Raw genomic sequence first — 22,556 nt, 5'->3', positions numbered from 1 at the left:
ATTCCATCTATTCGTCTATGCGGAGGTGTTCTAGCGTCTCCCTTTTCTGGAGAACAAGGCGGTCCAGGCGTGGTCGTAGATGTTCACAGAGCACTTTGGTTCACAGAGCACAGGCGCCAAAATAATGCCCCATTCATGGGGAGCCAACGTGGATATCTTCTTGGTAGCCTCCTCCAATGTGAACCCACACTTGACGCATGTGTGCATCACCTTGGGCCGCTCCTTGATCACTATAGTAAGATTAGGCATCTGCAGCAAGTACCGTAGAAAATACTCAAATGTGTTTTTCGACGGCTCGACCCAGTCGTCCTCGGGCTCCTCAAGCGAGGCCAGCTCGCTATCCTCAACAATGACATCCAAAGGACGGTTCTTGTGCTGGTGGGAGAAGTCATGAAACAAGTCAAAGTTCACAAGCACAATCTCCTTGAGATCGCTGTAGCCGCCCTGGCCAGAGCACACGAGCTTGAAGAAGTTGTTGAACTTGGCGAAATTGAATGTTTTGTTTGCGTTTTCGCTGGTGAAGAACACCTTGGAGCTGATATCAATGACAAGCCGCTGGAGGTGTCCATTGGTTTTGACAAAATCAATGAGAGACAAGTCGGCGCCGGTTTGAATGTCCAAAAGCAGAAGCAGGCGGGTGTTGGTCAAGATGTTGATGCACCGCCGTTTCACCGTCTTTTTGGCGTCACTGTAGATACAAGCATTGGCCACGAGCGAGTCCACCCAGATCTTCTTGTCCCACGAATCGCTCAAGAGCTTGCCCTCGTTGATCACAAATTTGTTCAATTGGAGCTCGTTGATCTGGTCGAACACGTGGGCAAAGATCAGCATCTGGCCGAGCTTGAAGGGGATGGTCCAGCCCGATTGAGCGGTCAAGGTGAGTTTCTCCAATGTCCGGGACGGCGCCTGGCGGCGAAACGTGAATTTCGATGTCAACAGCAGCGTGGACGCCATCATGTATTCCGCCGGGAACTCAAACTGTGGCGATATCTCGCTGAGGGTCACTTCCTTGAGTCCGTAGGCCTCGTTCAAAAGACACTTGAAACTGGTGACCCAGGCGTCGTACTTGGATGTGCTTCTGCTGACGTTTTCCACGCTGTAGGTGCCGGCGATTTTCGTCAGACTGGCCTCCATATCGTTCGTGGGCGGGTTTTTAAAGTGCACTGTTCGTATGTAGTTGATCATGGAGCTCGGTTCATTGAGCCCAAAGCGTCTAGCCAACGAGGCCCTCAGGGACAAATGAGCACCAGCAAACCTCAAAAAGTGGGACGTCAGCTTGAAGAAAACGTCCTGGTAAATGAAGTTCTTGCACACGATCTGGTGGAACTTGTGGCACAGTAACGAAAGAACAAGAAGCGTTTCAAGCGGGAGCTGGCTGAAGATGGCAAGGAGGATTTCGTAGGGAAGCGAATGCAAATGCGATAACGGGTACTTTGGCGATGTCTTGGGACTGGCGACCTTGCGCCGGCCCATAAGCTGGTACTTTTTCATCACTGAAGCATAAAAGAAGAGATGGTGCTTCGAGAGCCACAACTGGTCTGCAGGATTCCGGGGAACGGTGCCCGTGGATGTGTTTTAGAGTTGGGCAACGATTGGGATTTTTGGTTTGAAAGGTAGTGGGTTTTGGTGAATATGTTGTTTTTTGGCGATGGTTGCACAAAAACCGTTGATAACGGTTAGGCGACGGTGCTTGGCATATGCCATTACACTTCCTTTTTCGTCGAGACCCTTTCGCAGCCACGGTGGAGGAGAGTGATTTGAGAGTTTGTGGTTTGGGAAGTTGGAAAGTTGATGAAGAAGAGAATGTAGGGTTTACTGGTGAAGAGGGGGTTTTTAGTTGAAGTGGTGGCATTATCGTAATGTGGAGTGTCGTTGATTGTTTAAAGTGTAGTGGGTCGGTGGGTCTGGCGAGAGTGAAAAATTTGAAAAATTGGTGGTTTCACCACGGCGAGGCTGAATAACGGCGAGATCTGCGTTTAATACGTGCTAATTGTTCCTGTTGCTTTTGCAGCGTATTATTTGACGCAGAAGGTTGGTTGCATGTGGGGGACTTGGAGAAGAGAGGTAGTGTGAAAAATCTGGCAAGGCGGTCGTGAAATAGCCTTTTTGTTAAAGGAAAGCTAAATTGGTTGTGTTGAGTATTTAGTGCTGCCAGGAGTTCTGTGCATCGAAATTTGGACATTCCAGGCGGTATGTGGCTTTTCCATTGATGGCACTGGAACAATACGCCCTACAATGCTACAAAGGAGTGAGATCTTCGAGGCCAGAGGATGAATAGAGTGAGTACTGCAATTCTGTTGGGCGCTTTTTTCCAAAAGTAGCTTATTTGGAGAGATTCATAATGTAAATGGTCAACTTGCCAGTGTTCCTACCATTACCCTTCAATACCTTACAAAGTACCCATCAAAGCTCAACCACCATCTCTCCACAGTCCCCCTATTACTTCAAATTATTTTCGACTACGAAGCAGATGATCCACATGAATAGCCAAGACTTTCATGCTTCTAGACTCGTGGATCTTTTCCACCTCGCTGCACTAGGTTGCAGATTGTAACATCCACCTAGTTTACGAGCACATCAACCAAGGAGTTACATCTACTGAAAAAAGCAATTGTTAAGTTGTCGAAATAAAATAATTACCTATCAATAAAAAGTAGAAGTATCAAGATGACGACAATAAATGTCTGGCCCTCGTTCCATATAGTTGGGTCCGACTGGCTGCGAACGAGCAGAAGCACCACCAAACCATTCCACCACACTCTACAAAAACCCCCGAAATAACCCTTTTCCCCTCAATCCCCCCACAATCAAACACCAAAAAACCAAACATCAAAAAACTCCTTCCCTCCCTGTTCTCTCCGGACCAGCCCTCGATCCCGCGGTACGGGTGCAACATATCAGACCTCTTCTCCAAACCAGCACTCTCCACATTATCATGGCTTACGAGCAGCGTGAGCTCCTAGAGCGGCTCATGGGCAAAGACGCCCTTATCCTGCCGCAGGTTCGTCGCAAGGAGGTGGAAATAACCTCGCCCAAGGTTTGCAAGGCGTTTCTTGTGGGAACATGCCCATACGATCTTTTCGATGGAACCAAGTTGAACATTGGCAAGTGCCCGAATTTGCATTCCGAAAAACACAAGCTCGAGTACGAGTACCGTGTGAAGAAGCTTGGGGAGAAGTTCCCCGAGTTTGAGTTTGAGTACTTCAAGACATTGAAGAAGTGGCTTGCAGAGATTGACTTCACCATCACCACGGCATTGAAAAGACTAGAACACACGCCTGAAGAAAAACAGAAAATCGCCACCGTAACGCGTCAGCTAGACGCTGCAGATGTCAAGATTGGTCTTATGGCGCTGGAAATCACCCATTTGGGCCGTGCTAAGGAAATCACCATGGCTCTCAAACAAACCATAGCTTTGGAGAAGCTCCTACGAGAAAGAGAGTCCTTGGCAGAACAGGCAAGAGTGATTGCAGAAAACGTGGGCCAATCAGCGCAGCAGAAGCTCCAGGTGTGTGAAGTTTGCGGTGCTTACTTGTCCCGACTTGATAACGATAGACGATTGGCAGACCACTTTGTGGGCAAAATCCACTTGGGGTACGAACAGATGCGCACCGAGTACAATGACATGAAAAAGAAGTACGGGTAATACTATTTGCGGGCCTTAGTCGGCCTTTTCGGCTTTTTCGTCCTTCTCAATGTCCAACTTGAGGTTACCCACTTTAGCCTGTGACTTGTAACCGAGAGCGCTTAATCTGTCGGCCAAGATGGGGTGGGAATGGTTGTAGGACGAGAACAACCAGTCGGTGTTCATGGAGCTCAAGTTCTCGGTGGACATGGTGATCAATGAGGTGGCCAACGAGTCCAGGTAGCCCTGGTCCTTGGCATAGCCATCGGCCTGGTACTCGTTCTTTCTCGAGATGAGGTTGTTGAGGAACTGAATGGAGCAGTTCACTGGGGAGCTCACATAGGAGAAGAGAACGAATGCAATGATTGGTGGGGCATTGGCGGCAAAGTTGAAGGACTGGAAGAGCGACTTGTTGGTGAGGAAAGCGGAGAACAAAAGGAATGTGAGGGCAACGGTACCTTGGGACACAGCCAACATCTGGGGCAAGTGGTTCAACTTCCAGTGGCCAATCTCGTGGGCCAAGACAGCAACAACCTGGGGTGTGGTGCTGTGGTCGATCAAGGTGTCGTAAAGCAAGATCTTCTTACTCCATGGCAAACCGACAAACATAGCGTTCGAGTGAGCGGATCTGGTGGAACCGTCCATCACGTACAAGTGGGTGAGCGGGAAGTTGTTTCTCTTTGCCAAGGCCTCGATTTCGGTTCTCAACTCGCCTTCTTCCAAAGGCGTCATCTTGTAGAAAAGAGGAAGAATGAAGGTAGGGAAAATAGTCATGATAATCAACAGCGCAGCCAAGGTCAAGCCCATGGCGTACTTGACGAAGCCAGGGCCGTAGGCGTCGACAATTCTCAAGAACAAGTAGATGAACGGCGTGCTGATGGTCAAGCCGAGCGTCATGGTCTTGAAGAAGTCCTTGACGAAAGTGCTGAGGGTCATCTTGTTGAAGCCCCACTTCTCCTCAAGAACAAATGTCTTGTAGTAGGACAAGGGCAAGTCCTCGAAGGAAGAGAGGATCGTGTTGATAGCGTAGAAAACGATGCTCTGCAGCATGATACTGGTGCCAAAGAAAGCACCAATGAACTTGACACCGCCCAAACGAGCAGAAAGACAACCAGCGAGAGACCAAATGCGAGGCAAGACATCAAACTTCACAACGGCCAACTCCTTCAACAACTCCACGGCATCTGAGACAAAGTTGAACTTGGCCTTTGAACGAGAGTAAGCCTGGGATTTGTGAAACACCTCAGGCGCAATCTCCTTCTCGATCGACACTGGAGGTTTGGTGCGTTGGTACACCTGGTATTGTCTGTAGTTGATGTAGGTTTCAAAGGCGTATTTGCCGACCAAGAGGGAGGTCACGATGGCCTTCCAATTGACATTGGGGTTGTCCAAGAAAGACTGCGGTTAGAATGTGGTGAAAAGGGGGTTAATAGGGTGGACATACTGAGACAGACTCGAACATGGTGTTGTAGATCAGACGTGTTATATCTCGATCGGATAATGTGTGAGGTGCACGGGTGTCGGCACGGCGGCCAATGGGTAAAAGTGCAATGGTAGAATGATGAGGTATGGTAGTGAGGGGATGTCGATAATGTTAAAGATTTCTTGATTTTGATAAGTTTTGTCAAGATTGGGGGAAATAGGATTTTGGGGGTTGACGAAGTTGATTTCAAAAGCTCCCTTCAACCACTGTCACTTTACCCTATTCAGTGAACCATTACCTTAATTCTCTAGACCATTCATTTGAGGCCCTAGGGAGGGCTAAATCACCAGGTGCAACTGGTCAATCGCACCTGACTACCCCAGCATCAGTACCAAAAAGAACCACAATCACCATATATATCTCCCACAAGGGCTCACTGAAATCTCACAAAATCCAAAACCCATAAACCGAAATCCACCTGCCGAGTCGGAAATCCCTTTTCACAGGCGGGCCTTTTTCCTTGGACGTTGTTTGCGTTTATTGTGCTCATTATGGACCTGCGGGTGGCTGCGAAAAAGAGAAGTAACTAAAAGCTGCAAGCCCTGGACAATACAGTCCAAGCCAGGAGCCAACGATCCACCTTTCTTTCCAAATCCCAAAAAAGCTGTTTTTGCCTTCCTCGGATAGCCTCCGTTTGTATGCAAATTCACATCGAAATAGACTTTCTCCCCCCAGTCCACCACACCTCTCCTCATTGTGCCTCGCATTTCCTCCTCAAACGCCGATCGTTGCAAGGCGAGGTGCTCCTACTAAAAAACGGTCCCACCTGAGCTTGCCGAGGCCAAAGTTCACACAAACTCCGGAATCAGGCTATTTTCGTGCGTGGATCAAAAACATCCGTTTTCGTTTGACGAGTTGACGACGTTGGTGCCCTGCGGCGCCAAGATCTCTGGACCAATCCGCTTTTTCGCAGCCATTTTGGCGCAGCCACATGAGGCGCCCTCCAGCAGGGTATCAGGGACTGGATTGACGAAAGGCGATCTAAAAGAAACAAAAAAAAAGGAAGAGAAAAAAGAATCAAAATCACCTTCTTCTTTTGAGCACCCCTGCTTTTCACAAATTTGTCCACGACCTGGCTCACATTTGGATCTACCCGCGATAAGCTTCAGGACTGCCTCACGCCGTACCACACCACATTCTTGCTCATCGCCGGGCCCCCGAACCGAAAAAGGCAGAATCTCCAGAAAAACAGAATTCTATATCATTCTTGATTTCGCTGGTACTTCAAATTTTTCATCAGCTACGCCTTCTTCGTCTCCAGCTCCTTACCTGGCCTCCTGATCTGGTACCTTATTTCTGCAGGCCTCGAGCCCTGAAGGCCCTTCAAGACCCACCAAAACACCCTCAAACAAGTATAAAAACACCGTTGCCGTGAAATTCAAACCCACTTTCGGCGCCATTATCCGCTGCTTTTTCCCAATCTCGCCCCTGCCCTGCCGCCCTACTCCTCCCATTGTCACATTCCGACCTACTACTGCCGCGATTTTCCATCTTCAACCACCACCATGTCTGAGCTGTGGAAGATCAACCGTATTCTAAATGAGCTCATGACGAAGCCGCTGGCCTCCCGAAACAGGCTCGACGCCTCCACCACCTTGCAGTATGCGGCCGCCTTGAAACCAAACATCTTGGCCTCCGAGGACCAGGATAAGGTCAACTCCATTCTGGTGCTAGCCAAACTCTTGCAGTGTACTCCAGGAGCTGGTCCGCTCGACTTGCTGCTGATCTTCGACGAGGATCTCTTTGGAGTGCTTTTGGAGACGGCAAGAAAGACAAACTCCCCTGACTTGTACCGAGCCATTCTCTCCATCTGTCTGACGTCCATAACAGGCTCGATCTACCCATCCCAAGCCAACGAAAGCTCCATTGACGTCCACCTCCCGCTCTACAAGGCGCTTGTGCTGCACTTGGACGCCATCGACATGTTCACCGCCAAATTGTACACGGCAGATGTGAAAACGTTGCTTTACTCGGTCCACTTGGTCACGGGCTTGATCAAGCGGGCTTTGAAGTTCAAGTACGACAAGATCATCACCTTAGCGGGCCGTTTGAAGCACGTCAAGTTCTTTGCCACCGTTTCCAACCTGGCAGACCCGCAGGACCAGATGCTCCAGGAGGCCATTGCCCAGTTGGAGTACTACTACTTCTACTTGAACGAGTACCTTTTGAACACGACGTTTGACCTTTCCATCGAGTCCCACAAGGTCATGATGCGCAACTTGTTCGAGTTCTTGGACGTTTCGCTTAACGAGTTTGGCACTCCAGCGCTGACGGCTGAATACGTTAAAGCCGGTTTCACCGCTGACCCTGAACAGTACATTGCCGACCACTTCTCCATTTTGTTGGCCATGGACCTCAAGATCTTTTTGAAAGACCCCAACATGACCTTCAAAAAGAGGTTTCACGAAGAATTAATCATGAGCGACCACAACAGAACCTTCCCGTTGAACCTCTTTATCAGCGAGTGCACCAAGCTCTGGGTGGGCGTTTTCCACGACAAGAAACGCTACGCCCGCCTTAATGTCCACATTCTCTCCTGGGAGCTCATGATCTACTACTCCATGTTCAACTGCTTGCTTTTGTGGCAGGACACCAAAGCCCAGCTTGAGAACAACGAGGACATGACGGGAATCGTGAAGCTTCTCCTGGCAAACGTCAAGTACTTAGAAGAGAGTCTCGGCCAGGACGTCTCGATCGAGGACGCTTTGGAAGTGTTTTCTCGAAGAACGTCCGAGCAGATTAGACACTACCAGATTCTCGAGATGAAGAAACTCCACAATGCCAAATGGGCTCCGTATTTCCTGGAGTTTGACCGCACGTTGCAGAGTGAGGTCATGGAGTTTGTGTGTGAACAAAGAGTCATGCAGCTTTTGAAGGGCTCGTGGGTTCTTACCGAATCCCACGCTGAAAAGCTTAAAAACAAGTCTGCTGTGGCCGACAACAGCTACTACTTCCTCATGCTCAGTCCGAACAGAAAGGCCATTTTGTTCAAGCGGTTTGCCGAAAAGCCCACTTTGAAACCTTCTTTGGAAGAAATGGAGGCTCTGTACGTGGAGCTCAAAGACATTGCACACTATTCGTCCGTCAGAATTGGTCAGTCGTTGGGTGAAGAAGACAAGGCTAAACACAGCAGGTTGATTTCCGTCAAGGGCTCCATCTGCTACGAAAGACTCACGCTTCTCAACAAAGCCGACAGACCTTTGCTTACCTTTTTCACGGATTCTGAAATGAAAAAAGCCGTGTGGCTTGATGGACTCAAGATGTTGAAGGGATCCTTGGGCTTTAACGAGCTTTCCGCCGAGACTTCGAGCCAATTGGCCTCGCTTAAGGACATTAGAAAAAACACTCAGCTCTTGGTGCTTGAAGGCAAATCTTTTGCCAACGTGGAGTTTGATAATGAAAGCGACGACGACCTCTACGACCTTGCAGAGTTGAATAGAGTCACCGAGGGCTTCCACTATGCCTAGACAATCAATGAGCTTACGTGATCTGGACCAAACAAATAGACATATTTATAGGATGGAGCAGGGAAGTGTAGGAAGGATTTTGATCTCGGATTTGGTCGAGGGGTGGTTATGGGGTTGATGGTGGTGCACGTGCCGAGTCACGTGACATTTTCGAGATGAGATGCCTCTCTATTTTCGACTCCATATCAGCTACTTGATCTACACGAAATGGCCAAAAAGACAAAATCCCAAAAGGCCAACGGCAATGGCGCTGTAAAGGCCAAGCAGCCAAAGGATGACCTCATCATGACGATAGATAGTGACTCAGAAAACGAGGCACCCGTTGAGGAGCCTTCCGATGAGGAGGAGGAAGAGAAGCCCAAGGACGACGAAAACAAGGAGCACGACGACATCAACCCCAATTTCCAATTTTCCCTTGACGGTTTTGAGACGACAAACACCGCGGACGGATGGGATTTCCGTGTGGCGGAGGAGAAGACCGAAAACAAGAGGAAGGACGTGAACTTGGACGATATCTTAAGATCCAAGGGTGGACTTACAGGACTTGTTGGGGGTGAAGAGGCCGAGGAGGAGGTTGAAGAGGAAGATGAGGATGAAGATGAGGAGGTCGAGGAGGACGACGACGAGTTGGCATTGGACGGTTTTGGTATGAATGCACAGAGTGAGGATGAAGAGGAAGAAGAGGAGGAACAAGTTGAAGAGGAAGAGGAGGAGCCTGCTTCGGATGATGAAGATTCCGAAGACGAAGATAAAGACTCCGCCGAGGCGATTGCCAAATTCTACGAAAAAGCAGAAGAGTCCCAGACCCACACCACTTTCCAAACCCTTGATCTTTCTCGTCCCGTGCTCAAAGGTCTTGCCAACTTGGGCTACACAAAACCATCTCCCATCCAATCGGCCTCCATCCCTATTGCCCTCATGGGTAAGGACATTGTGGCTGGTGCCGTGACTGGTTCTGGTAAAACCGCCGCTTACATGATCCCGGTGATCGAGCGTCTTCTCTTCAAGCCTACCAAAGTGGCGTCCACCAGGGTAATTATTTTGACGCCCACCAGAGAATTGGCCATTCAGGTTTGCGACGTGGGTAAGAAAATTGGCCGTTTCATCAACAACTTGTCGCTTGGATTGGCAGTTGGTGGTTTGAATTTGCGTCAGCAGGAGCAGCAGTTGAAAACGAGACCTGACATTGTTGTTGCCACGCCTGGTCGTCTTATTGACCATATCCGTAACTCTGCGTCCTTTTCCTTGGACGCCTTGGAGATTTTGATTATGGACGAGGCCGATAGAATGTTGGAGGAGGGTTTCCAGGCTGAATTGACGGAAATCTTGACCTTGATCCCCAAGCACCAGAGACAAACCATGTTGTTTTCCGCCACGATGAACACGAAAATCCAGGACTTGATCCAGTTGTCGTTGAACAAGCCCGTGAGAATCATGATCGATCCTCCTAAGGCTGCTGCCACCAAGTTGGTGCAAGAGTTTGTGCGTATCAGAAAGAAGGAGGAGATGAAACCGGCGCTTTTGTTCCATTTGCTTAAACTTTTGGACCCTGCCCAGCAGAACCGTACTGTTGTGTTCGTTTCTCGTAAAGAGACCGCCCACAAGCTCAGAATCATTCTTGGTTTGCTCGGTATGAAGGTTTCCGAATTGCATGGCTCGCTTTCCCAGGAACAGCGTCTTAACAACGTGAGCGATTTCAAGAACTTGACGGTGCCTGTGCTTATCTGTACGGATTTGGCTGCTCGTGGTTTGGATATTCCCAAGATCGAGATGGTGGTCAATTACGACATGCCCAAGACTCACGAGATCTACTTGCACAGAGTCGGAAGAACCGCCAGAGCAGGCAGAGAAGGTCGCTCTATCACATTCGTTGGTGAGGCTACTGCTGACAGAAATATCGTCAAGGCTGCTATCAAGTCGTTGGAGAACGATGGAAAGAAAAACGGCAAGGCTGTCTCCAGAAACGTGGAGTGGGACGAGGTTGAAAAAGTCCAGAAAGTCGTTGAAGAAAAGAAAGACGTGGTGGACGAGGTTTTGGCAGAGGAGAAGCTGCAAAAAGAGCTTTTGACTGCGGAGATGGAGTTGGCCAAAGCAGACAACCTCATGAAGCACGGAAAAGAAATCCAGCTGAGGCCCAAGAGAACGTGGTTTGAGACCGAGGCCGAAAAGAGAAAGCACCAGTCGGAGGCCATGCAGCAGCTCACAAAGAACAAGCACAATCTTAATGCTAAAAAGAGAAAGCAGAAAGAAGGAAAAGAAGACGGCGGTCGGAGCTGGAAAAAGACAAAGACCGTCAGAATGGCCGGCCAGGGCAAGCCCAGAAACAGCGGCAGCGGCAAGAAGAACAAGAAGAAGCACTGATTGGATGGTGGATATTTTGGCTGTCTTGGACAGAATGCATTGTACTTTACTTTGGCCCCGAGGCCCTCGCATTAATAAAATAGATCGGAGTTGGGTGTAGGATGGGTGTAGGAGGGTTTTGATGAGTTGTGGGTTTTGGGATTTGGTGCTAGTGGGGATTTTTCAGTGGTATGTTGATGGAGGATCAGATGGTCCAGGAATGCCACTATACAGCCAATTGGCCGTGGAATTTGTATTGGAAGTCTTTGACTATTTCGATTCTAGCTAAATTTGATGAAATCCAACATATTCTCCTTAAAATGCAATTTATAATCCTTTTTTCGTTACCCTCTACTTCCCCAAGTCTCAATACTCCACGTACATTCACACTTTTCGCAGCCAGGGTCCACCCTCCATCAAAACCACAAACCTACAAAAAAAATAAACAACCCACCAAACCCGTCAATTCTTTTCCCCTCTATCCATCAAAATCCACCACCCAACCATATCAAAATCAAACGGTGCTGGGACCTACTTTCACCGCCTCCACGTGACCAGATCAGACATCAACACCGAGGCGGATGATCCAACCATCTCTACACCTACACCATGTCGTGGTTTTCCGGCTACACGCCGCTTTCAAACAATGAAAACGTGACTCTGCTTAGTACACAGAGCCCGGGCAAAATCCTCATCCAGATCCTCGTTCTCCAATGTTTCTACTACCTCACAGCCCTCATCATCTTTTACCTAGTGGCACTGCTAAACGGCTACGATTTCAGCGTCGACTGGATATTCTCGTGGGAGCTCATTGAGCCCGACAATGCCATGGGGCTTATTTTGTTTGTCATGTGGCTCGTGGACACGTTGCTCTGTGTGTTGTTCGTCACCATCTTGGTGGGTCGTTCCAAGTTGGCGTGGGACTTTGCAGTGACGGTGCATGTGATCAATTTGGGCGTGGTTTTGCTCTATACGGGTAAATTCCCCACCAGCTTGCTCTGGTGGTGTCTCCAGATCTTGTCTGCTGTGATTTTGGTGACGCTTTCGACGTACTCCACGCGATGGAAGGAGCTCAGGACCACCTTTTTTGACAATATGTTGGACCAGCAGGAAACGGGGCAGGTCAGGCACGAGGACATTCCCATGAAGGATTTGTCCCGTCCCCAGTCGTGAGAAGTCAATTGGCGATTGAAGTGGTGAGTTATGGCAAATTGAAGAGCTCAAGGTGCCTTGTCCCACATAATCATAGGCAAAATCTGCGCCGTCAAAAGGATAGGTGATATTGGAGATTCGAGCGTCATAGTCGACAAGATGGCAGTGCCGCCTAACTGACCCCAAAGGAGACGTAGTCTACAGAAAATTCTTGGATTGAACAAATACAGTTTGGGGCTTCCTTTCTCGACAGGCACAGTTCAATCTCCTCCTGCTCCACCGAGTGTCCCTGAATCGGCCCTATTCACGCCTTGGTCCGTCTTATTCACGCTTTTAATCCGTCAGACTTACAGTCCTCGGCCTACTGCCAACCACCACACTCTTGGCAATGCTGACACTTTCACTGGTGCCTTTGCTGCTCCCTAAAAATAGGGTTTTGTTCCTACACTGACGGCACTCAACAATGGGCTCGATGATGCCGTATGGTAGCCAGCATTATCACAAGCAGCCGTTTGAGTCACCGGTCTAGCAGCATGGCGATACTGCTCAATGAGGCAAGTGAACCGTACCATCACCAGCCACAAGGTCGGTCTCTAGATGGTCCGATCTCAGGGTGCGTGGGTGAAAATGACACAAAATGACACAAAATGCCACCGCCCCACAGTGGTCACACTACGATGTCAGAGGCAACAAACCGACAATGTTGTTTACAATTATCGAAAAAACTCCCTCCAAACCCCTAATCGAAGCTTAAGCCGATCCCGACTTGACACGATCTCATGCTGCGTGGTCGCACCTACCCCCCGTTTGCAGCCATCATTATCAACACCGGCCGAGGCTCTCCTCATTCCATTCTGGCACTTCACATGGCGGCGGAGAAGGATAATCCTTTGACTTCATCAGCCAGGCTACTTTTTGAAACAGTGTGTCTCGGAGAATACGCCCCCTCCTCGGTGAACATGATGGCTGAGGCCGGTCCGCCACGAGCACTGAGATACCCCACTGCGCGGCGGAACCCGTTTTCAGTAATGCTTGGGCCGCCATACATAAGCACCCTGTTAGAGTCTATTGTTACTGCTCCTCGGCTTGATATAGTGGTCCATGGTATCACATGGAGGCCAGCACGGACTTTCGCGGGGGCTCCCCGCGCTCGGTGATTACAATATAAGAAGCCGATAGTTTCTCCTGATTTTCAAATTGCCACCCCCCACCAAACATGACTGAAGAATCGCTTGCTGAGGAGGGCTTTTACGGCTCCGAATTGTTTGACTTTATGAAACTGATTGTGGATGACGACCCCGAGTTGAAGAAGAAGTCCATTGCCAAGGTGAACTCCGTGTGTGTGATCACCTTGAAGAACCCCAAGGGCGACACCAAGCTGTGGTTGATGGACTTTAAGAAAGAAGGTACTGTCAAGAAGCTTGACGGCAAGCCACCAAAGAGCGACATTCACTTGACCTTGAAGGATAAGGATTTCGTGAAATTGATCAATAACGAGGCCAACCCTCAGAGAATGTACATGGGCGGTCGTTTGAAGATCAAGGGCAATTTGATGAAGGCTGCATCCATCGAGCCATTCTTGCGTGAGGTTGACCCTCGTACCAAGCAAGAAAAGGCTAAGTTATAAATTCATGTATTATGAGTGACACGAATCTGTAGTGCAGTGAGGAGGTGAGGAGTTTCTCGCTGGGCGAGCCAGCCACCCCCAACAAAAAAAAAAAAAAACACATGAGATACATAAAAATATAATAATAATTTATTTCATTTCGTAATGCATATATTAAGGCCATAAATCTATTCCATGGTCAACCAGTTACCGGTGGCAAGGGTGGTGGTCAATTGAGAAACCTGGCGTGGTGGGTAACGCTCAGGCTCGGGGTAGTGGGACTCAAGCTTGTCAAACTCCATCAAGAATCTGGAGATCACATATGAAGCTTCAGTAATGGCAAACTGCTGGCCCAAGCAGATTCTAGGCCCACCGTTGAAAGGAAGGTACGCCCAGCCGGGCTTCAAGTTACGGTCGGCCCATCTCTCGGGTCTGAAGACGTGCGAGTCCTTGCCATAGTACTTTTCGTTTCTGTGGGTGCAGCAAATCAAGTAGCCGATACAAGTGCCCTTTTCAATAAACACGGGCTTGTCGCCGTTGGGGCCTCCGCCTCTTGGCAACGTGGTGTTCTTGTTGGCAAATCTGTAGTTGATGGGCACGGCTGGGTACAATCTGAGCACCTCGTTGATCACGTACTTCAAGTAGGTACACTTTTTGAGCGTCTCAAAAGTGATATCCTCGACATTGACATTCTCGCCCAGACCAAACTTCTCACGAATCTCCATCTTCAACTTGTTGTAGATGTCAGGGTTTCTGGCCAACTCAAAGAAAGTGAAGGTCATCAAGGCGGCGGTGGTGTCTCTGCCGGCAATCATGATGTTCAACAATTGGTCACGCAACACAGCAGGATCTCTAGTCTCCTTGACAAGCTCGTACAAGAAAATGTATCCGTCTGAAACCTTCTCGAGCTCGGCCTCGCTCATGCTAAGAGCACGCTTGACGTAGTAGTCGGCAAAGTTGTGGACAATTCTGGTATTCCTCTTGAAGTCCATTGGGTTGTGGAACATGTACCATTTCTGCATCCAGGCTCTGGTGGACATGATCTCCTGGGCACGGTTGAAGGCCTCGTAGAATTGGAACTGGCCCTCAAACTCCTCGTCACGGTACTCGCCAATAGAGTCATCCAAAAGACCGTAAACAGACTCACCAAACAAGAATTCGGTGGAAGTGTCAACGGTAAAACGGTAAAAGTACTCCTGCAAGTCGAATTTCTGGCCAGCATGCTTTCTGATGTGTCTGAACAAGTGCTGAACGTGCTTCTCCAAGGCCTGAGTGTGCGACACCTTCTCTCTGGAGAAGTTTGGTCTCAAAAGCGCTCTCGAGTGTTTCCATCCCAGGTAGTCCAAAGTAAATACACCATCACCCAAAACAGGTTTAAAGTGGGAGTGTCTCAAGGCCAAGGCAAAGTCGTTAAACTGGGTTGCCAAGACGGCTCTCAAGTTGTCTGGATCGGTGGTTACAAAAAGGGTGTCACCGCCAATTCTCACCCTGAAGTTCTCGTTATCTCCGTTCCAAATGGTCCACAACCAACCCACCAAATTGCCGTCTCTTTTACGGGCAAACATCTCAAGTGCGGGTCTAGAATTGAACCAGCCGGATTCGGGGATCCAGGGGGCCACATCGGCGCCATACTTCTTTCTCAAGTAGAAAAGCTTTGAGGTTCTGTAAAACCAATAGGCAAAGATCACCAGGAAAATGACGCCAACGTAGCCAAGCACGCCGTACTGGGCGACCTGGGCATTGTGTTTCTGAACCGAGTCTGTAATATCGTGAACGAAACCCATGGTGATTAAGAAAACAGATCAGACAGAGGGGGGGATAAAGCAGAGCCTTTATTAAGTTTTTAGAGCTGGCATGTGAATTGCAGGCTTGGGGTAGGTCGAGGGGTGGGAGGCGACATTTGATAATGGGGCGCTGATACAGCGTGGTGCATGAGTGCAGGGAGGTGCAGGGATGAGTGAGGGGATCGCTGACGGAGTTGGTCCTGTGTGCAGTACTGCAGTCTCGGAGCGGCACCAAAGCGTCGATTTCGTTAGAGTCCGAACGTTCTGTGTGCAGTCGCGCAGGTTGAGTGGCTAATCTGGCGTTTTGAGCAAAACGTTGGTGGGTGAGTCTTCACATGCCACGGACTTAGGACCAAATATCCCGGTTCTGGAAAAACCTTAATGTGGTAGAAGGAGAAGATACAACGGAATTGGCTAAAATTCATGTGAATGTGGTTTTGTGTATTTGCCAGGAGCCAACGAATGGTATGCTAAAAATATTCAATTTTCGATGCAATTGATGCCCTGCCATGGAATGCTCATATTCAATCCACTGTCTAGACCCAGACGTCAAGTGCCATTCACCTGTCGCTTAGCGGCCTTAGTACCGTTAAAGTCCGCGCAGTCCATTGTTTCTGCACGGGCCTGTGAATTGCTCATACTTAAGAGGCCTTCGTTATATATAGTTGCAATTAGCACAAAGAGGTGGATGGCTGGTTTGTATGATTGTGTAGAGGAGGCACCATATCGGAGACCGTGACGGCCGAGCCTTGAGCCGCCTGAGCCTCATACGGCGCTATTGTTAGAAACATGAAATTATGTGTGGTGGCGATTCAGTCTGTATTGGCGCTTCTGTATGATAGTGAGGAACAGAATGTATTAGCGACGCGACGTCGCCATTGTGGACGAGAGATATTCACATGGAGGTTTGGAAAAGACGTTGGGCGGTGGTTGCTGGGGCTGAAGATCGGCCTGATATGGGATGTTCCGAGTTAGGCAGGTGGGGTGGCCGCTATGTTGGTTGGATCTAGGCGAGATAATATCGCAAGTAACGGTGAGATATAGACAATTGGCGCTGGTTTTTGATTAGACTTTTTCCGATACTTCCATTATAATTTTTTCTTTGTCATTTCTGTAATTTTTCTAATGGCATAGCCGTTACGGTATAGTCATTGCCATGGTGACGCCCCCATTTGTTTCAGTTCATTGCTCCCCATTTGCAAATGCACCTGAAAAATAACCAACGTCTAGATGTCGCTGGCGAAGCCGGACGGTGTGTCCGAATGACGAAACGGGAAGCATCGGAACAGACGCTTGTGACGAATCCATTTTGATTGTTGGGCAAACGCTCCTTTGTCTGGTTGGCTCGCTTATTCCGTCCGTTTTTGTTTTTGTGGTTGCTACGGTGGTTTGCCATCGCTGTGAAAATGGTCGATCAAAAGGGACATCTGGGTTTCTGCTGTGAATTGTATATTGGTGGGATCCGCCAGGGCCTGTTGATCGGGCGATCCAGAAACCACGTTGATCACAATAGCCGTTGCCAGGGCAGAGTTGACGAGGCCAATTGAAAAAATGAATTGTGGAAAGAAAGAAAAAAAAAAAGGAAAAAAGAAGAAGGCATCGTTTGAAGGTTCTGGTGTTAGAGATGGCTGGTTGTGTTGATGGTAGGTGGACTACGGGAATGAGGGGGTATTTAGGGTTACAACGAACTGGCCAATCAGGAGCAGGAATGCCGTAAACAGCCCGCCGTCACGGCCACAAGCAGCCCACAGATAGCCCAGAAACATACATTTTGAGGAGAACTGGTGGTAGCTTCTATCGTTTAGATATGGCAGTCAAAGCGATTCCAGTTACATCCACACAAAAGCCCACGCCCATAACGCCAACCAACGCCGACAACGCCTACCTACACTTGCCCTAGAAACTCAAAATAATCGTTTTAACAGCCCGGGTTGTTCTTGGACCACTTAAACTTTGACTACCGCAATGCATCAACGAACGTTCTGTGCACCGTGCTATCCAGCTTTGTGCCCCTGCTTAAACCTTGTGCCCCTGCTTTCTACCCATCCTACGCCATCTGAGACATTCCGGTGGACGCCGAATCGGCGCCATATCCACCAAATGCTGCCTCAGGAGAGAATAGCTCAGCCGATGTGAATAAGCTTTTACGGGGAAGGCCTACAAAAAACATCTCATCCAAATTTCTGAAAACCAAAAACAAAACCAAAATCTGTTTTTCCACCCCATTCGGGGTGCCACCACGAAATCTCAAATGCCACCAGATCCACTAACCTGGGTGTCTATCTCGTATATATCTCGCTCACTATTGTCCAGGGCTATGCTGCTGCACCTCACTCCACGGCAGGCATTGTTTGGCGCACCTGGCGCGGCTAGCCCTGGCGGAAAACCCCCTATAAATAAAGCCGTGAAGCGAGAGCTTATATTTAGTTTTGACGTCCGGCGGGAGGTATTTATATTTCTGGTTTTTTTACAAAAAAACACCCCCAAAACAACCCCTTTTAACAGGCCCCTTGCCGTTGGGGCGCAGCTTCTCCCCTGCATCCACAGACGTCAAAGATCGCTTCTATATAGGCCCGGCAGACCCACTACATCAACTAAACACTTGCCGGTCTTTCCAGTAAGATGGGTTTTTCTTCCAAAGCGACCCTGGTGGTCCTGCTGCTCGCGGGAAAGTTCCGTCTGCCCACAAGGCGCTTTCTACTACTCATCGGCGTGATAGTGTGGATCAACGCCATCAACTTCTTTGTCTTCCACCACAGGCACCAGGCCTTGAACTACTTGACCAACAAGTTCAACCAGTTGAACCCGCTCAACAACTACGAGGGCCACGCGATTCCCAAAAAGCTCGTGGACAGCATCACCGTGAAATACTGGCTCAACGAGGCCAAGATCGTGTCGGATCCTCGCCGCATAGAGATCCACTCGCTGAACTACGACGATATGCTTTCGGTGCATCCCTTAGAGGAGCTTTTGCAGTTGTCGTATGGCGACCGCTGTGACGCGTTTTTCAAGAACTTGTACGTGACCTCCGAGTCCAAGTGGGTCATGGAGGCTCCCGAGAGATTCCGCCTCGACATGGAGTACGAGATGTCGTGGGACGACTACAAAAAGAAGTACGAGGAGAGTTTCCGGGAGAAAATCGCCCAGGCGCAGGGCAAGAAGCCCGAGGAGGTCGATCCCAAGAACATCCACGACGCCATCGCCAAGATCTACGATGGGCTCAAGGACAAGGCTAAAAAGGACGAAAAGGATATGCTTGAGCAGGTGGCGTTTGGCCGTATTTTCAACAAGTGCTATGTGACGAGAGACGACCCGAAGCAGAGGCAGAAGTTGAACAGATTTGCGTCGAGACAGGCCCGGCTGGTTGGCGGTTTTTCCGGCGGCCGTTTTGTGGAATCCGATGCAGAGAAAGAGCTTTCTCCTGAGAAGTTCCCCAGCTGTGCCGACTTGGAGCAGAGAATGTACCCGTGGCTCTCGTACCAATTTCCCGTTTACGAACGGTACTCAGGGCAGGTGATGAAGACACCGCCGGAAATCAACAAGGATCACAGTAAAAGAAGCAACGAGCCTCTTCGATCCAAGCTCACGGGAAACACGCCGTGCTGGTTGAGCCACTACAAGAATAAGCTCCACGGGAAGGGCATTGCCATTCCGTTCGATACCTACCGTATGGACGAGATGGTTGCTCTTATACGGCTTCTCAGGGCTCACGGAAACAAGCTCCCCATTCAAATTGTGTCATACGGGCAGATGGAGGAGCACCAGAAACAGGCCTTGAGCGATGCCGCCCGTGAACCGTATGTGGATCTTCCGCCCAGCTACGTGAAAGTGGCAGAACACCTCGGTAACATCTTGGAATCTGAGGACAGGGGCCTTCGATCTCAGGATTTGTGGTTTGTGGATGCACTGACGCTTTTCGATCCGGAGGTCAGGCAGGACTGGTCAGACTACCCGATTTCGATTTTGACGGCTTTCGCCAGTTCCTTTGAGGAGGTGGTGCTTATGGACCCCACGATCGTGCCGCTCAAGAACCCCGACTACTTCTTCAACCTCAAGGAGTACAAGCAGAAAGGCGCCTATTTCTACAGAGCCAAGCCCATGCACAAGCGGACAGAGAAGAACACGGATTTTTTCAAGAGAATGACGCCGTCTTTGGTCGACACGGTCATGTTCAATATCCCCGTTTTGACCGACCAGACGCTCTCGCTTCCGTTCTTTGAAGGTCTTCAGGAAATGCAAGACGCTGCCGTTGCAGTCATTGACAAAAAACGCCATTTCAACGCCATGGGCTCACTTCTCCAGCTCGGTGCTTTTTGGCCAGCTGACTACCGTGGAAGCGTTGCCCAGGAGCTCTGGCTCGGCTTCATCGTTGCTGGTGACGAGGATTTCCACTTCAACAAGTACTTCCCCGCTGCTCTAGGTGATGCAGACCCGTTTGAAGAAATAGCTCCCCAGGTCTGCAGCACACACACGGGCCACTTGGATCCTGTGACCTCCAACGAGCTTGTTTGGATGACAGGCGGCTACGCTGTTTGTCCCGTGAGAGATCCCGATGTCAGTGAGGATTTTGGAAGAGCGTTTATTTGGCACACTTTCGAAGGCCCAGACGAGATGGTGGACTACTACAAGAGCCGATTCAACCTCAAAGTTGCCATTGTGCCGCCGTACGAGAGCATCGACAGTTTTGAACTCAACAACAACGACGGAAATCCCGTCAGTCCCTGGCAATGGGGCATTGGGTGTCTGGGGAAGGTTCTCTGTGCCAATGGCGAGATAGGCGGCTCGACGGATCACGAACCCAACGTGCAGAAAGGACAGTTTATCGAGTTTGAGCCGCTCGAGAGGAATTTGCATGCCTTCTACGGCGATATCTACATGGGGTATCTGGGAACCAAGAACTAGGACCTAGGCGAGACGATTAACCGATAACAGACAAAAAAGATGCTGAGTCATCCAGCAAGCCAATGAGCAGCACGGCTTGTGTTATTGTTGATGCAGAGAAACCCGGATTACCGCTGCCATACAGCTAAGCGGCACGAAGCGCAAAACTGAAAAAAGAGCGATAACGGCTTTCTCGGCTTTGACACACAGGGTTCAGATAAGCTGTGGCGGCGCTGCAGAGTTTCTGACGACAACGGCTCGAATTGTGGATATTGACGTGAATCGGCAATGTCTACGCACGTACATAAGCATGAACTATACTATAGAAGGGCCACAGTAGTGAGACATGTGAACGTGGTGTAGTGGTTATGGATGGATAGGGGGGTGTTGTGGTTATGTGGGGATGTGGAGGGATGTAGGAGGAGTGGTGGTATCGGGAATCTGTTGATAATCGGTTTCCTGATTGTCCATGGGGTGGTAGTAGGACTTCATGGGTAACTGGAGTTCCGGCTATATCGCCATATTTCGACGGAATTATGATTTCTAAGCTATGTTGAAATTGCAACCTTGCGGAATCATTGGTTTTGCGACTTCATTAGTTTTGTGGAGCTTTCTTCCCCGGGTTTTGCGTTATCTTCAGAATCTACCTTGGTGATACTCACTGAGCTACACCAGGGAACCCGAACCCGAAACCGACCGAAAATTTCGAACCCAGCTGATTCATATCATCTTTCCATGGCACCTCTTCAAATTAAAACCTCATTTTTTTCAATCCACCATGCTCTCCCCTTCCATCTTCTCACCACCCTCGGTTTTGCAGCCATTCTCAAACCTCATTCCACAAACCACTCCAACCACACTCCAACCACACCCCAACCCACCACTTCACCCACCACTTCACCAACTCTACCAAAACCTCTCAACCTCTACAAATTGCATGTACCGCCCGAACCTGGCCCCCAGCGGGATGTACTCGTTACCTCCAATTCCCTACAGTCATGGAAACCCTTCTTACAGAGGATGCCCTTCACCAGGCCACACCTTTTCGGCGTGGGAACTCAGCGAATACGGACCGTACCACCACCTCAGCGACGCCCGCCACCCCTCTCTTTTCAACCCGTTTTATGGCACAAAACGCTACAAGCCTGGAGATGTGTGGGAGGTTACAGAAGATGATCCTCGGTTTCATCCATACCCTGGCTGGCCCAACCCGTGGGAGGCTCACTACGGCAGTTTGAATGGCAATTTAAACGGCAGCGGAAGCTTCAATGGCAGCTTTGGCGGCAACGGCGGATTTGTAGCGATCTCTCCAAACCTACCACCTCCTGGTTCTGGGCTCAGGTCTGGATGGAACGGCGAGTTCGGGGTGGACATCCATGGAAACCGGGGATTCAAGGAAACAGGCTCCAACGGGAAAGAATGGCTCAATCTCGGTGTACCCAGCGAGGACCATGACTTGTTCAACGAGGAGCCGGAGCCAGTCGTAGAGCGCTACACCAATGGGGTCAGAGACGAACCTACAAGAACCCACAAAAGACGAACCCGACGCCGAAAACGGCCTTCTCCGCCGCCTCCACTAATTGAACCTCCTCCAAATCAACAAATACCACCACCTCCGCCTCCACCTCCTCCTCCACTTCTGAAAACCAGATCAGCTGACGCTGTGTTAGAAACGGCCGCCACGTTCTCCCCCACGGCAGCGGACCTCAACCTCCACGACAGGCACTTCTTTCCCAAAACCTACACAGACCACCGTTCGCAGGCAGTTCTTGCCGGAAAACCACCCAATTGGATTGACGCCGTGATTGCAGAAAGCAACCATTGTCTGGAGCCGTGTGGGAGCCACATGAGCGGAGATTCGCCTACGTACGGGGAATTGGCTACAATGGTGGAGCGGCTTCTGGAGAGTGGCTCAGAAATTAGAGAGATCAGTCCTGCCGAATGGTGACCCTGGTTGCGAATAGCGTACTTGATACCACATTCAACTGCCTGGGTCCACAAAGCGGACCACGTCAGGTACCAGAAATTAGCTCTTGATACATCTACCCACCACCCAAATAGCCGCCCACACATGGCCAAGAATATGATAGGGTGGAGCTGCCTCGATCTGTGTGTGGCTCTGCGGAGCCGATAGCGCTTTTATCGCCGGAGTCCACACTAGTGCCAGCGGCTCGGGTGGCTTCAGGGGCTTTTGCGTGGCTTGCGGGAGAGCGAAGAC

General features: G+C 49.7%; 10 protein-coding genes across 10 annotated transcripts; 7 read left to right on the top strand and 3 right to left on the bottom strand.

Annotated features, from left to right (window-relative positions):
• Positions 1-30: 30 nt before the first annotated feature.
• C7M61_005201 (uncharacterized protein) lies at positions 31-1,491 on the bottom strand (the record flags this gene model as incomplete). The annotated part of the gene is made up of 1 exon (XM_024860510.1): positions 31-1,491. The coding sequence occupies one exon, from the start codon at positions 1,489-1,491 to the stop codon at positions 31-33; it is 1,461 nt and encodes a 486-aa protein (XP_024711318.1).
• A 1,444-nt stretch (positions 1,492-2,935) lies between these two features.
• EXM2 (Exm2p) lies at positions 2,936-3,629 on the top strand (the record flags this gene model as incomplete). Its single annotated transcript, XM_024860509.1, has 2 exons — positions 2,936-3,594; positions 3,617-3,629. 2 exons carry the CDS (start codon positions 2,936-2,938, stop codon positions 3,627-3,629), a joined length of 672 nt encoding a protein of 223 aa, XP_024711317.1.
• A 32-nt stretch (positions 3,630-3,661) lies between these two features.
• Positions 3,662-5,087, bottom strand: STE24 (zinc metalloprotease; the record flags this gene model as incomplete). The annotated part of the gene is made up of 2 exons (XM_024860508.1): positions 3,662-5,023; positions 5,070-5,087. The coding sequence occupies 2 exons, from the start codon at positions 5,085-5,087 to the stop codon at positions 3,662-3,664; spliced, it is 1,380 nt and encodes a 459-aa protein (XP_024711316.1).
• Positions 5,088-6,613: 1,526 nt separating this feature from the next.
• On the top strand, positions 6,614-8,575 carry LMO1 (Lmo1p; the record flags this gene model as incomplete). Its single annotated transcript, XM_024860507.1, has 1 exon — positions 6,614-8,575. One exon carries the CDS (start codon positions 6,614-6,616, stop codon positions 8,573-8,575), a length of 1,962 nt encoding a protein of 653 aa, XP_024711315.1.
• A 207-nt stretch (positions 8,576-8,782) lies between these two features.
• Positions 8,783-10,936, top strand: DRS1 (putative ATP-dependent RNA helicase; the record flags this gene model as incomplete). The annotated part of the gene is made up of 1 exon (XM_024860506.1): positions 8,783-10,936. One exon carries the CDS (start codon positions 8,783-8,785, stop codon positions 10,934-10,936), a length of 2,154 nt encoding a protein of 717 aa, XP_024711314.1.
• Positions 10,937-11,524: 588 nt separating this feature from the next.
• Positions 11,525-12,088, top strand: SYS1 (Sys1p; the record flags this gene model as incomplete). Its single annotated transcript, XM_024860505.1, has 1 exon — positions 11,525-12,088. The coding sequence occupies one exon, from the start codon at positions 11,525-11,527 to the stop codon at positions 12,086-12,088; it is 564 nt and encodes a 187-aa protein (XP_024711313.1).
• A 1,195-nt stretch (positions 12,089-13,283) lies between these two features.
• Positions 13,284-13,694, top strand: C7M61_005195 (SCP2 sterol-binding domain-containing protein; the record flags this gene model as incomplete). The annotated part of the gene is made up of 1 exon (XM_024860504.1): positions 13,284-13,694. The coding sequence occupies one exon, from the start codon at positions 13,284-13,286 to the stop codon at positions 13,692-13,694; it is 411 nt and encodes a 136-aa protein (XP_024711312.1).
• A 167-nt stretch (positions 13,695-13,861) lies between these two features.
• Positions 13,862-15,457, bottom strand: C7M61_005194 (cytochrome P450; the record flags this gene model as incomplete). The annotated part of the gene is made up of 1 exon (XM_024860503.1): positions 13,862-15,457. The coding sequence occupies one exon, from the start codon at positions 15,455-15,457 to the stop codon at positions 13,862-13,864; it is 1,596 nt and encodes a 531-aa protein (XP_024711311.1).
• Positions 15,458-18,079: 2,622 nt separating this feature from the next.
• On the top strand, positions 18,080-20,359 carry C7M61_005193 (uncharacterized protein; the record flags this gene model as incomplete). Its single annotated transcript, XM_024860502.1, has 1 exon — positions 18,080-20,359. One exon carries the CDS (start codon positions 18,080-18,082, stop codon positions 20,357-20,359), a length of 2,280 nt encoding a protein of 759 aa, XP_024711310.1.
• A 946-nt stretch (positions 20,360-21,305) lies between these two features.
• C7M61_005192 (uncharacterized protein) lies at positions 21,306-22,286 on the top strand (the record flags this gene model as incomplete). Its single annotated transcript, XM_024860501.1, has 1 exon — positions 21,306-22,286. One exon carries the CDS (start codon positions 21,306-21,308, stop codon positions 22,284-22,286), a length of 981 nt encoding a protein of 326 aa, XP_024711309.1.
• Between the last annotated feature and the right edge of the window lie 270 nt (positions 22,287-22,556).

This window comes from Candidozyma pseudohaemuli (assembly GCF_003013735.1).
Source record: "Candidozyma pseudohaemuli strain B12108 chromosome Unknown scaffold00023, whole genome shotgun sequence".
In the NCBI taxonomy this organism is placed as follows: Eukaryota; Fungi; Ascomycota; class Pichiomycetes; order Serinales; family Metschnikowiaceae; genus Candidozyma; species Candidozyma pseudohaemuli.
The sequence above is the reverse complement of the archived record's forward strand: the minus strand, read 5'-3'. Positions and strand labels throughout refer to the sequence as shown.